The sequence below is a fragment of the Polypterus senegalus genome, chromosome 16 (genome assembly GCF_016835505.1).
Source record: "Polypterus senegalus isolate Bchr_013 chromosome 16, ASM1683550v1, whole genome shotgun sequence".
NCBI classification, from domain to species: Eukaryota; Metazoa; Chordata; class Cladistia; order Polypteriformes; family Polypteridae; genus Polypterus; species Polypterus senegalus.
In genome coordinates, this window is record NC_053169.1 from 15,764,321 (window position 1) to 15,779,132 (window position 14,812).

General features: G+C 39.9%; 1 protein-coding gene across 1 annotated transcript in view; it reads right to left on the bottom strand.

The window, feature by feature from the left end:
• LOC120516954 (alpha-actinin-2) overlaps positions 1–14,812 on the bottom strand; it is a 155,165-nt gene that overhangs the window by 86,912 nt on the left and 53,441 nt on the right. Inside the window, exons 5-6 of the mRNA XM_039738993.1 lie at positions 14,331–14,418; positions 13,329–13,407 (exon numbers count right to left, since the gene is read on the bottom strand). Of these exons, the coding sequence (XP_039594927.1) occupies positions 13,329–13,407; positions 14,331–14,418 (167 nt within the window). The remainder of the gene's footprint in view (positions 1–13,328; positions 13,408–14,330; positions 14,419–14,812) is intronic.

Here is a 14,812-nt window from a genome sequence, read left to right on the forward strand (position 1 = left end):
ACCGTTATGACCGTTACGTGTAGAATTTCGAAATGAAACCTGCTTAACTTTTGTAAGTAAGCTGTAAGGAATAAGCCTGCCAAATTTCAGCTTTCTACCTACATGGGAAGTTGGAGAATTAGTGATGAGTCAGTGAGTCAGTCAGTCAGTCAGCCAGTGAGTCAGTCAGTCAGTCAGTCAGTCAGTGAGGGCTTTGCCTTTTATTATTATAGATATTAGTACACCATTTGGCTCAGAATATTTTTTTTGTTTTCCTGCTCTAAACCTAGGTGTGACTAATGGTCAAGTGTGTCTTAAGGAGTGAAAAATAGATAGATACTTTATTAATCCCAAGGGGAAATTCACATACTCCAGCAGCAGCATACTGATAAAGAACAATATTAAATTAAAGAGTGATAACAATGAAAATATAACAGACAGACAATAATTTTGTATAATAGGGTACTTACAAAATGTTTTGATCTAAATTAATACCTAGCATATGTGCTGAGGAATAGTACTTCAAGCTGTGGACTTTGTCACCATTTTCAGTCATTTTGATCTTTCATTTGCATGTGTTGCTGAATGTAACCAGCAGCACACACATCTGTACAATAAGCCGTGCTGCTTGAACAGCACCTTGCTGTTTATCTGAGCAGTACAAAGAGCTGATTGTAATCCACTCAGCAAAGACAGCACATCTCTGCTGAGCGATCAGTCATCAGTCAGCATTGGCTTTTTGTGTAATCAGTTTGCCTTTTCCAACCCTCTGAGCTACTGTGTCCTTAAAAAAAACTGTAATACGTTTAGGCATAAGGTTAACATAATGTACATATCTCGTAGTTAATCTTGGTTTAAATTATTTGTGTTTTTTGATTTAAAGTACTTTAACATTGTTTCAATGTTATTTTATTAATATTTACAAAGTATTCTGTAGAATAAGTAATAAAGCATTGTTCATTTTTGCTGATATTTCTGTTAATGGACATTTTCAGTGCAAGTTCTAACTTACATACAACCTCGGTTATGAACAAGGAGGAAAACTGGCTGTACGTCCACTTATTATTTTAGTGAAATCTATCATTTATTTCTTAAAGTGCACTTCATAACAAATAGTACCCAAAAGCATTTTGTATAAAATATTTTGAACTAAATATTGAGTAAAATCCATTTAGCAAATGGATCATTAGTCGGTTTTCTTTAACGTCAATCCCTTTCACCTTACAGACCTTATTACTTTCTACACTTGCAAGTGCACTCTGTGATCCCAACGTCTTCTTAAAACTCCCATGATAAATAAAACAGGGAGCTGAGAATCTACCTACCAACATTAGAGAGGCTCCACAGGTCTCAGCATTTAAATAAAGCTGAACATTTTGTATTTTTCATTGAAAACAGTTTTGGAGTGTTTCTGACCTATTAACATTATCTTATATTACTGATAGATACTTTATGATAGATAGATAGATAGATAGATAGATAGATAATTCAATTTATGGGAAAATTTTTTATAAACTGCAGTGGGTTGGCATCCTGCCCGGGGTTGGTTCCTGCCTTGCGCCCTGTGTTGGTTGGGATTGGCTCCAGCAGATCCCGTGACCCTATGTTCGGATTCAGCGGGTTGGAAAATGGATGGATGATTTATAAATGCGTATGTTTTAATATATATATACTGTATATACATTACATGATTGTTTAGTGATTTAACAATACTACACTTTTAATTCTAGTATATTATTAATGGAAATGAACAATAAAAGTATACAGTAAATATAACTGAATTGAATGTGGCTTTTAACAATTGTTCTTATACTCTTTACTTTTATTAGTATTAATTATTTAATTTCTTGAAATAACTGTTTTCTCTTGCGTGCTGCAGAAGTGCAAGCTTCCAATGGTCTCCTTTTTCAACTTTTCAAAACTTAAAAAAATCAGATATAAATGATGTAGCAAGTGACCATCAGAAAGTCTGCTTACCTAGTGGCCTTTTCAGATTGTCTGTTGGAAAACCTACATATCATGTTTTAAAATTCATAGTAATTGCATCTTTGGGGTCAACCACAGACTGTAAATCATAAAAAAAAAATAGTGCCACCTTATCCTAGACGCACCTTAGGCAAGTATGGCTAGAGTATGAAAAAAAAAAAATCATCCATGATCTCTGCAGTTAAAACAGAAAAGAAAACCCCATCTTAGACAGCAAGTGAACTAAGTTAGCGTGACCAAGATTTATTTTGTGAATGATCACAATTAACCGACAGCTGCACTGGTGGACTGAACAGTTTAAAGAGTCCCTGTAGGCGCAGCTGTTATGTCATTTCAAAGCAAATAGTGTTTTCATCCTTTATTCCATGCATGAAATTCAGAACTTCATTATTTGAAATATGTTGTTTTGAAATGCCCAAGCACATTATGCAGCTTTTCATATGTGCACTTGGACAACAGTGTAGTGGCTGCTATGATTAGGTTAAAACCAGAAGGTGGTTCCTGAATTTTAATCTCAAAATTGACTTACATATAAAGTACAATGGGCACTGAAAGTTGTATTGTGTTGGCCTGAATGTAGTTTATCCGCAAGCCAATTCTCTATCCCTTCTGTTGTCTTATTTTAGTAGCACTCAAACCCCACACAAGCACAATCACTGCTGCAACTGAGACATTCTGGTATGCCGAACTTTTCGAACAGCCCGGGCACATTTAACAAGAGCCAAAGTAGACAGCTGTGCAACAGATTTGCTACCCAAAGGGACATCGCTGACACAGCCTTTGGTCTTAAATTTAAAATACAAGGTCACTTCCATGAATTAACCCAAATCCACCAGTCGCCTTTTAGATTAAACCACTCTGGCTCTTTATTATGATTAAAGCATGACGACTACAGAGATACCTTATTACCCAATAAAACTATCATTCATGGTGGTGTTAATCCTCACAGACATCAGAGCCAAGGTGTATGTTGCCAAAACTGTTATGTCCCCATGCAGCTGTGAATAGGGAAAGATTAATAGGAAAATTCAACTGAGATGATATGTATGGACAAAATTAAATACATAAATAAATATGCAAAACTTTGACAATAAATGAATAAAAAGACAATTATATGGGGGCATAAATAAGTGTTTCATGAAATATATTTTTTCTGCTGTTCATTTCTTCTTGTATTTGTTTGTTTATATGCTTGTTAATTTCTGTGACACCAAACACAATATGAAATTAAAACTGTCATTTTCAAAGTTGAGAGGGAGGACTCGAGCGAGTACTGCTGTACTTCCATGTCAATAAAAGTATGGCAATGAGCTTAAAAATTCACAATGAAGTTAATTTCAGATTCCGAATCTATCGAGAAATGTTCATTTTGGCATGGTGTCTGTACATGTGCCGGTGTGTAAAATTGATTTGTATACCTTAAATTTGCAATTTTCATTGTAACATAATGCATTTTTCTGTATTATGCACAACTCTTGAAGGACTACAGCCTAGCAAAGATGCAAAAATTTAGAACAAGTGGTTTCCAAGATATCTACCTTAACACTAGAATTACCAAAGCCTACGAAAAAGCTTGTAATCCCAGGAGAGGTGTTTCTGTTTTAGCAATGTGTTTACATAGATCGATGTAGACATGGAACACACATGAAATGTATGTATTGCAAATGACGATATATTATTTACCCTCTACAATTCTAGGTACCTCACTCCCAGATAAACCATTTGAGCACTGAGATTCTTCTTGGCAACTTGAGCTGGGACGGGAGGGATAGCAGGCTGCTTGCTGCTTGTGCTGATCGACACATTTACAAAACAAAAGACGCTAATGGAGAGGTGCGAAGGGATTTAAGGTGGGACAGATTTACAAATTTTTTCGTAGGCCTTGGTAATTCTAGACAAGAACCACAACAACAACTAACAAAGGTTAGTTGACAAGTTGTATAAGTTGTGTCATGTTACGGGCTCAAGGCCTACTGTTTTTGGTCGGGTTTGGTCCAGTACTTATCTCCATATCCATTAAAAACTGTTTGACTTATGTCCTACTAGCTGTCCCCTGCATAGTAGTGAAACAGGACAAACTTTAAAAATCAATAAACAAAGAGATATCGCTAGCTCAGCAGAGGCAAGGTACACTTCAAAACACAGAGGTAGACCAACTCAAACAGAGGCTAGAGCATGAGTGAGGAGGGCCCTGCCTGGCTTCCCATTCCTGACGTCAAGCTTCCCCCTCTTCTCGGCCCGCAGCCTTTGTCTCAGATTAGTGCAAATATCTCGCTCCTGCAAGAGAAGTATGATTCTTAACATGATGAGAGAAGTCGCAAAAATCAACCAGAATGTTCAAGCAAATTATAGAAAAAAAAAAACAGATTTAAATCCATTAAGTAGTTCTCTCGTGAAATGTAGTAAGGTACACGGCGAGGCAAACGCGTAAGTGAGGAGGGCCCCGCCTCCCTCTCCTCGGCCTGCTGCGTCTCTCTCGAATTCATGCAAATAAATCGGGACCACAAGCGAACTATGATACTTAGCGCAATAAGAGAAGTCGCAAAATCAACCAGAATGTTCAAGAAAGTTATAGAAAAAAAACAGATCTAAATCAGTCAAGTAGTTCTCCCGTGAAAAGCGGACAGACAAACATACAGGCAGACGTTGGATTTTATATATCTATATATATATATATATATATATATATATACAGTAATCCTCGCTATATCGCGCTTCGACTTTCACGGCTTCACTCCATCGCGGATTTTAAATGTAAGCATATCTAAATATATATCACGAATTTTTCGCTGGTTCGCGGATTTCAGCGGACAATGGGTCTTTTAATTTAAAATACATGCTTCCTCAGTTTGTTTGCCCAGTTGATTTCATACAAGGGACGCTATTGGCGGATGGCTTAGAAGCTACCCAATCATAGCATGTATTACGTATTAACTAAAACTCCTCAATGATATACGATGTGCTTCCCGAGCGTATTGTTTGCTTTTCTCGGTCTTTCTCTGACATTCTCTGCCTGACGGAGGGGGTGTGAGCAGAGGGGCTGTTTGCCTAGAAGATATGGACGCTCCTCTAAGAAATGCCGCTTTATCGCGGTGGCCCAAAAGCACGTATTGATTTTTTGATTGTTTGCTTTAATCTTGCGGGCGCTCTCTCTGACGTTCTCTGCTCCTGATGGAGGGGGTGTGAGCAGAAGGGCTGTTTGTTTAGGACGCTACTCTAAAAATGCTGAAAGACTACCTTCACATTGCTCCCTTCTTTGCGGCTGCTTTATCGCGGTGCTCATACTTAAAAGCCCAACAGCACGTATTGATTTTTTGATTGTTTGCTTTTCTGTCACGCTCTCTCTATCTCTCTGCTCCTGACGGCGCTCGTTTGAAGAGAAGATATGTTTGCATTCTTTTAATTGTGAGAAAGAACTCACATCTCTGCCTTGTCATGGAGGACAGTTTAAACTTTTGGCTAAAGGGTGTTATTTCATGTCTAGAGGGCTCTAATAATGTTAACAGGGTGGGAGAGTTTATAAGGGCTTAAAATATATAAAAATAACCATACAAACATATGGTTTCTACTTCGCGGATTTTCACCTATCGCGGGGAGGTCTGGAACGCAACGGATTACTGTATATATATATATATATATATATGGAGAGAGAGAGAGAAAGATGATAACTGCCTTAGAAATTGTTTAATTTAACCAGCATTTTTGCTGTCTGCTCTATTTAGTCATTGGACCAGGCCTATTGATTTAAAAAATTTTTGCATATATAGTGTCACAAGTGCACATGGGAGGCAGCTAAACGGCTTGAATGAAGGAAATTTCCTGCCGAACCAGAGGGGGACGGCCGAGTGCATTCACCTTTCTTTTCTTCTCCTGCAGATCATTCTCGGGAAATTCTCCCTGGCCCAGAAGACATCAGTTCCTCTACCTCTCCTTAAATACCACTATTTTCCTCCTATACATCAATTCTGTTTAGAACTCCATGTATCCAGTTGCTTTACAATATACGGGATGGCTACCCCAAACCTTTTTGTGGCTCCTTTGTGTTCTTGTTGTGACAATGGTTTATGAGATGTATAATTAAATTCAATCTGCATGTACTGTAGCTCACATGAAAGCACACACCAGCGTATGCATGTGTACGAACACTCAGAAATTTAAAAGTGAACACAAGTGACACAAGTGACAGCTGGTTTGCCTGACCAGAGCACACGCTGGATGATGAAGGAAAAGAAATGAACACACAAACACAAACGCAAACCAGATCTGTAAAGGGTGATGTGCACAGAGGCATTAAGCCACTCCAGTGCCAATCTGTCTGTCTGTGCAGCGCGTATACTTCACTTGACCCAATGGGTTAAATATTATAGAAGTTGTTCACTTTATTCAATTTTCTATTCATTTTGCTCTACATTTCTTTGTGCATATAATAAATAAATACCTTGCACTGAGATAATTAGGTTAAAAAAAATTAATTCTTTTTTTGTCTAAATATGTTGTTTTATGTTTATTATCATACCTCATATAAATTATTTATCATGTTTATTTATTATAATACCTCATTTAAAGTGTCATAGTCCAGCAAGTCAGGCCTGTGTCTATGGATAAGAGAATTAAATGCCAGCCCATTCTTCCAGCTGCATGAACATCCAGAACAGCAATCACAAATTTAAGCAAGCATGCAGTGAAGAAAGAAAGCAAAGAAAAAAGAAAGTGAAAAGTCAATTAAGCAGATGAAATTTAGCATTCACTCTTCAGCCAGTGCATTAACTTCAGGGAAGCTACACTCCAAGCCAACTGGGCTTGCCTAATAAATATAAATATTCTTGCAAATATGCTTTTTCATACATCTTTGTGAAGCTTTCCTTAACTCAGAGGGGTAGCAAATTCATAAAATAATTAAGAGTACAAAATTGAAACAAATAGGACATGTAGGATCTTCTTGGCTAAATGTAATGAAAGGCATCATGGTGTCAATAACCTTAAATAAAAGTCTAATATAGGGTTAAATCTTCAGGCTTCTTGAATATGGTGCCTTTAAAAAGTACTCACCCCTTGGCAATTTTCATTTTCGTTGTTATACAACATAGTGGGTTTAATGCAGCATTTTTGACACAGATCAACAGAAAAAGACACTTTAACATCAAAGTAAAAACTGATCTCTGCAAAGTCGTCTAACTTACTTTCAGAAATAAAACAATATGTTTGATTACATAAGTATTAAACCACTTGACACTGTTGCAGCCCATTTGTTTGAAAAGTCACAGATTCTGTGAACTGGAGACCACGTGTCTTGTGGAGAGTCAGAATGGTAACTTAAAAGCAGGGGTCTACACCTCCAGTCCTGGAGGGCTACAGTGGCTGCAGGTTTTCATTTTAACCCTTTTCTTAATTAATGGCCTGTTTTTGCTGTGTCAGGGATGCCAGGGGCAACGACCCGGCCGGGACACCTTGAGGGACCGGAAGAGGGTCAATGCCCACCCTGGATCACGTGGGGGCTGCCTTCCTGTTAGCTTTTGGGGCCACGGGTAGAGGACTTGGAAGCCCAACCCTGTAGGGACCTGTGGTCACCGCCAGGGGGCGCCCCAATGCCTTGGGGACCCTGGACCTCAGCACTTCCGCCACACCAGGAAGTGCTGGGGGGAAGAAGAAGAGGGACACCCAGAGAGCTTCCGGGAGAGCATTTCCGCCACACTGGGGCGTGTCCAGGGAGGAATGCCGGGACACACCTGGAGCTCATCCGGGATGATATAAAAGGGGCCGTCTCCCGTCAGTCAAAGGCTGGAGTCGGGTGGAAGCAGGACAACGCAGGACAGAGAGTGGAGGCGGCCCGAAGGAGAAGGCATTGTGTGTTGGCCAGGATTGTGGTTGGGGTTTGTGTGCACCTGATCTTATTGTAAATATTGTAAATAAACGTGTGGTGGTGATTAACAACATGTCTGCCTGTCTGTGTCCGGGCCGCGTCCACACTGTTAATTAACTTCTTGTGAATTCATTTTAATTGACTTGCTTTTTTAAGATTTGCTCCCCTGAATTTCTTCATCGTTCCTCTGAATTGCTTCATTTCTTTCCTTAAATGGCACCCAAACAGAAATGAAATGTGAAGTGAGGGAGCCAGCAGGAGACCACCTAAGTCAGGGCCTCAAACTCCAACCAATTACTTAATTAGATGGCGTGTCTTCTTGTTAATTAACGCCGTTTTTTAATTCCATGGCTTGTCACTGCTCACATTGTGCAATGGCAGACATTTCAGTTTGTGGCTCCTGTTTTGGCTTATTTTCTGTCTCATTATTGTTTGGCAGCTAATCAGAAAAAGAAACAATTAAGGAGTCTGAGTCAATTCAAATTCAAAAGAAGTTAATTAGCAGCAAAAAGAGGTCAATCATTAAGAAAATGGTTAGAATGAAAAACTGCAGTCACTGTGGTCTTCCAGGACCGGAGTTGGGGACCCCAGGCCTAAAGCACACGATGGAGACAAAATAAAACTTCAAGCAACTCCATGAAAAGGAGCTCAAGACAGAGAATGGAGACAATTATGAACTTCCCCTTGGGGGTTAGTAAAGTATCTATCTATCTACAGTATATATCTATCATATAGTGCCTTTCATATCTATTTATCTATCAATAAAATATCCAAGTCACTGAATACCCTCTAGAGACCAGATAAATCATTCCATCACTTCCAGGTCTGGCTACGATGATGACACTTCCAGTTCCCTGCCTTAAAACCCAGACCACTTCCTACGTTTCCTCAGTTCAATGGTGGACTCAAATCTGTACACATCAGTGCACATAATTTTGCTTTTAGCACCCAGGGCTCAAGTACAGGAGTGGCTTCCCCAAACCTTATTCTGTTTGTCGAGGCTATTTATTTCACAAGGGTTAGAAAAAATGACATGACCTATTTGTAATTAATTTAGACCACTTTGCAGAGATCTGTTTTCACTTTGATATTAAAGAGCCTTTCTCTGTTGGTTAGTATCAAAGAAGCTATTGTGTTTGTAATCAATTTTTTATTGATGTCAAAAACAAATAGTAATTTTTTTCAATAAGAAATTTTCATGAATAAAATCTCGAAGAAAAGCCCCCAGCCAGCAACCACCCCACCACAGAGCCATTTCAGAAATCATATTCAATTAGAATAAATAAAACACGCAGGTCACTGACAGGACCCTGAGACACACATACACACCCGGCTAAGCAAAGAAATCAAACTCCCTCCAAATTAGAAACTCTGTTAAACAAAACCTGCCTGACTTTCTTCACCACCCACCTACTTCTACTCCAGAAAAATATCGATCAGTTTTGAGGACTCAGACAGTATTTCTCTAACACATAAAAACATTTTAAAGTCCCTTACTTTCAAAGATCCCAGAGTACAGTGGGAAAAGGATCTCTCACTCAACATCTCAGATAAGGAATGTAAGGCAGCAATACACAGAATTCACACGAGCTCCATATGCTCAAACCATACAATTATTCAACTTAAAATTACATATTGAGCGCATCCGCCTCATTTAAAATTGTCCAAAATGTTTCCAGGGCGAGAGCCAAACTGCGAACGTTGCAATCAAGTTCCAGCCTCATTGTGTCACATGTTTTGGGCCAAATTAACATTATTCTTGACAAAAATCGTTAAACGCCTATCAGACAGCCTCGGTGTCACAATCTCTCCTAATCCACCAACATCTGCGTTTGGTGGGCTATCAGATGGGCTTAAAGTGGAGAAGGGCAAACAAACTGGAATGCCTTTACTTCACTATTGGCATATAGACTTGTCTTGCTCAACTGGAAGAATCCTAACTCACCTCTTTTCAGTCATTGGGTAACTGATGTTATATACTACTGGAAAAAATTAAATACTCACTTACAGGATCTGTGCAAAACGTTTTTAAAACTTGGCAGGATTTAATTAATAATATCTTATACTAGGGGGCTTTGCCCCCTACTCGCTTCACTCACCAACAAGTCCTGCGCTATGCTCCAGCCATTTCGTGTCTCTGCCGCTCGAGTATGTGAATTTCACTTTCACCAAACAACAAATCTTTTAATTCTCATGAATTTCTCTTCTTCACTACTTTTCCCCTGATGGCAACACAAATTAGCCAATCAGTCTCCGACTTAAAGTTTAAATTCAAACAATATATTCAATCTCTTTTCGTTGTTCCGTTATTTCACCGAGTAATAATTTCCATTTGTTTGCGCTAATGCGATCTTTACCATCAGTTTTTTTGAGACTTTTGAATTTTTTGCTACTTTCATTACCTCTAACCTGCTCTGCATGTGTATCACGCGAACGTTTTTGAATTCTTTACGACGTTCTACTTTGTCATCTACTCTTTGTCTTATTTCTGGCCATGGGCGTGGCTAAATCTCTTGGCACAAAGTCTCGTCTCACAGGACGTGAAAGCATCTCTCTGAAAAAGTCACGTCTCGTCCCAGTATTTTTTTACTATAATACAGGGACATAAACGTTTATGCGTAAAAGAGTGTGCGTCTGTCTGGCCCGCAGAGAGTGAGAGGTGCAGTCGGGGTAAGGGCTTCATGTCTGAGGGTACATAACCGGGGCCAGCATATCAGCAAAGCGAAACCTCCAAAGAAATAGTCACTCGCTTAGCTGCTAATACAGAAGCAAAGTGAGCACATAAGCAAAATGGTATACCTTTTACTTTTCCTCCCGCAGCGAATACACAAGCGAGGCGAGCACGTTGGCAAAAGGAAACCTCCAAAGAAAGAAAGTCTCTTAGCCACTAATGCACAAACGATGCGACCAAGTCGGCAATACGAAACCTCCTAGGAGAGAGATGCCCAGAGTAGTTCCTTTCAAACCGGACGTTTTAGGCTTCAACTCATTTGGATGATATCCTTGGAAAGGAAAAATAAATCTACGATATAAGAGCCTTACATGGTGCAGACTAACAAGCCATCAAATTAAATAAGGTCTGACATCAAACCTGACATCTCTACATTTCAATCTTTTTTCTGACGATTCATTAGTTTTAAGAAGCCTGGGCCTTTTCCAGCATGAGCTTGCACAGCTAGTTTTAGAATAAGCATTGAAATTGAGGAAGCAGATTCTCTTCCCCTTTTTATTCTGTTTATTTACTTACTTTATCGTTTCCACTATTAAACTTTCACTCTGTTGGCCTAGCTCTCTTTCTCATGGCTGGGGGGTTGACTTGAGTTGAACCTAGTTTTGTAAAATTTGACTTGCTTGTATGGAATGTTGTTTGATTTTAATAAATTCAAAAAAATATTAAAAAATAAAAAGAAATCAAACTGAAATCGGGGTACGCTGTCAGCCATGTCTAGATCAGGGTGGTAGTGTTTTCCCATTGTGACGGACAGCCGGGTCCCATGCCCGGCTGGGACGCCTCTGATGCATACGTCCCGGGGGAGCCATCATGGACTTTGCAATACCTCCCCCGGGGCGCTTGGGGGCAGTCTCCCTGGCAGTGGATTCCTCCTCAATCTCCCCCGTGGCTCCATGGGACATGGAGTCCACCACAGCAGCCCGGTTGGGAGATGGGGTGGCCGCTAGGGGGTGCTGCAGAGATCCAGCCACCACACTGGACGGTTTATCAGCCCCACCCGGTGGTGCAATTAAAACCAGCTGGTCAGGCACCTGGATCACTTCCGGGTGGGGCATAAAAGGGCCTGCCTCCCAGCAATCGAGGCCAGAATCGGGAGGAAGAGGACGAGGTTGCCTGGGAGGAGTGGTGGAGCAGGAAAGTGTTTGGTTTTTTGTGTGTTTGGACTGTGTTTGGGCTGTGTGGCACGGGGAAGACGTGTCACACAGCTGAAGAAAAATAAAAAGCCTTTGAGTGTGAACACGTGCCTCAGCGTGGTCTGTGCCGGGTCGGGCGCTATATAGCGCCTTGTTTACACCATTTACTAACAGTATAGGGTGGTCCAGATCTAATTATGCAATTTTTTTTATTACGCTATAACTTATTAAGTTTATTACATAGAAAATCACCCGAAAAATCCCAGACCATCGAGAAGTGTGCAAACTGACGACGTGAAGAATCGTCTTCGCGCTGAACAGGAATCGTCCCAGCATAAATCAGAGTCATCCAGATGATCTGGATCTGCATAATTAGATTTGAACCACCCTATAGATGCAGGTACCCCATTAATCTGCGCAGCTGACAATTCTAATAAAGTAAGACTGTAAAAAGAGGACTTCCAGACAGAGAAAGTGACAGGTTTGCGATTTTTCCATTGGGAACCTATTATACTGTTTGACTGCTATTTTGGCAAATGAGTTGAAGGACTGGTAGCAAACAGAATGAGAGAGAGAGACAGAGAGAGAAAGAAATGTAACAGAAGGAGTGTAGAGTAGTAGGGGAGCAAGGAACAGAGATAGATAGAACAGAGGAGAGGACCAAAGTAAGTGAAGCCCAAAGAACAGCAGCAGTTGGACGCTCCCAGAACATGTGGAGAAAGGTACCCTGTCAAAAAAAGTTCATTTAAATCCACTGGGATTCAATGTTGTATAACAATAAAACGTGATAACTTCCAAGGAGGTGAATACCTTTTATAGGCACTGTATATACCAGGGGTGGGTAATGTCGGTCCTGGAGGGCCGCAGTGGCTGCAGGTTTTTGTTCCAGCCCAGTTTCTTAATGAGAAGTTAATTACTGCTGATGAAGCACTTATTGCTTAAGTGACATTTTGATGCTTTATTTTAATGGTCTCGCTTGTTCAAGTTCTTCACCCTTAGTTGCTTATTTTAATCTTAAACTGCTGCATTCACTGTTTTAATGGCTCCTTATTAGCAATAAGATGTAAAAGACAAAGCAGCCGGCAGTTCTCCAGCTAGCTTTTTTCCCCAATTACATCTGTGTGTGTTCATCCTGCTCTGTTTGATTTAAAAAAAACACTTAATAGAAAAATGTGACAGACTGAAAATGATACGTTTTGGGCTTCAACTCATTTGGATGATATCCTTGGAAAGGAAAAACAAGAGCCTTACATGGCGCAGACTAACAAGCCATCAAATTAAATAAGGTCTGAGATTGGCTAGGGTTGGTTTCTGATTAAGCAATTGGGTTGGAATGAAAACCTGCAGCCACTGCGGCCCTCCAGGACCGACATTGCCCGCCCCTGGTATATACACAGTTCCTTTGGCGTACTTATTTGCAGAAAATGAACGAAGAAACAATATCTCAGCATCTATTTATTTCCATGTGTAAAACTTTACACATTCCATTCTTATGATTAGCGTGTCCACTGGAGACACTTTACCCAGTTCAGAGTTATACATTGTCCTAGTGTCTAAGTGGGGGCCGCATGCTGTGGACAAAACACATGCTGTGAAGGAAAGCAAATCAAGATGACATGCAGCCATACACACTATAGACCTTGTTCAGCTTAGAGTAGTCAATGAGATCAGGTCGGTGCCGGTGAATAAGTGCGCAGAATGCCAGACCGTCTTTCCAGCTTCACAATGAGAAAAAAAACAAACAATTAATTACATTTAAAACTTGATAAGGAATGATAATGAAATGATGATTTAGTAAAAGCAAATACAACTAAATGAAACACTTTAAAATGCATACCACCCATCATAAATAATAGCATTAAGACCCTCGCTCCATTTTACTCATATTCTGCTGATACGTAAGTGCTTTTCAACAAATTGCGCCTGTCCTTCAGTGATGTACGCCAGTAATGAAGTTCATGATCAGCAGGCGTCCAGTTTCACGTCTTTCTTAATGATAATTAAATTGGAGCCTGGTTTATACTGTTGAACAAGCCGGTGTAATCAATCCCGATGAATTACTGGAGTCACTCATTTTTTAAATTTAAATTTCAGGAGTGCATTTTATGTGGCACTGCTTCAATGAAATACTTTAATGTGCTATAATTATAATTAAAAATGATGGACAATTTTATAACTGGGAAATGCTACAAAAAAAAACAAAAAAAAAACAAAAATTTGTTGCTCTGTGATTTGTTTTCACAGAGTGGAAAGATGTAAGCAGTTCACTACTAGCAATTTAATAAATGGTGTGCAGTAACATCAGGAATTGCATTCAGGCTGGAAATGAGTGTCTGCATCTGCATTTTCAAAGCTTTTCAATTCCTATAACAAGGGAGAGGGAGAGAGATAGAGACCCAAATCCCATTATTGGGCCTAAAATAGAAGTTTAACTGTTCATCAAGAATGGACCTCAGTTAACCAGCTAAGCAGGCTGTGCGTTGGGCCATAGCTTTTACTTAACAGCTAGCAGTGGAACGTTTCCGGTGACCAGAAGTGATCTGTTGTACTGAACAGGTCAGGAACTTCCATAGCCTGTGGTGCTATAAATGAGACCGTCTCAGGCTAATCTCTTGAGCAAGAATGGTGTGGATGGCCTCACCTCACGTGGAAGTTCTGGACGTTGACATTCCTGTATGGAGCAGTCTTTCTCTGACACCACAGTAGCAGGCCTTCTTTGGCAGATGTTTCTAGAAAGATTAGAGTACAGCATGAGTTTTAAAGTCTACATATTATTGACATCTGCTGAGATATGATCATCTGTGTAATAAATCAGCTCTTATAAAACTCTATGGGTTGCTAAGCACTACAGAAAGTCCATCCAGTTCTTTCATAGAAGAAAGGAAAAAAATGCATTTGATGATTGTACAGTTATGATTAAATTACTAGAATGTCCTTACTCTGTTACATTCTTGTGCAATCTTGCTGCTTTGTCACTATACAGCATTTCTGCCATTTCATTAACAACATCAACCACATTTATTTATATAGCACATTTTGTACATATGTGGTGGGATGGCACCCTGCCCAGGGTTTGTTTCCTGCCTTGCGCCCTCTGTTGGCTGGGATTGGCTCTAGCAGACC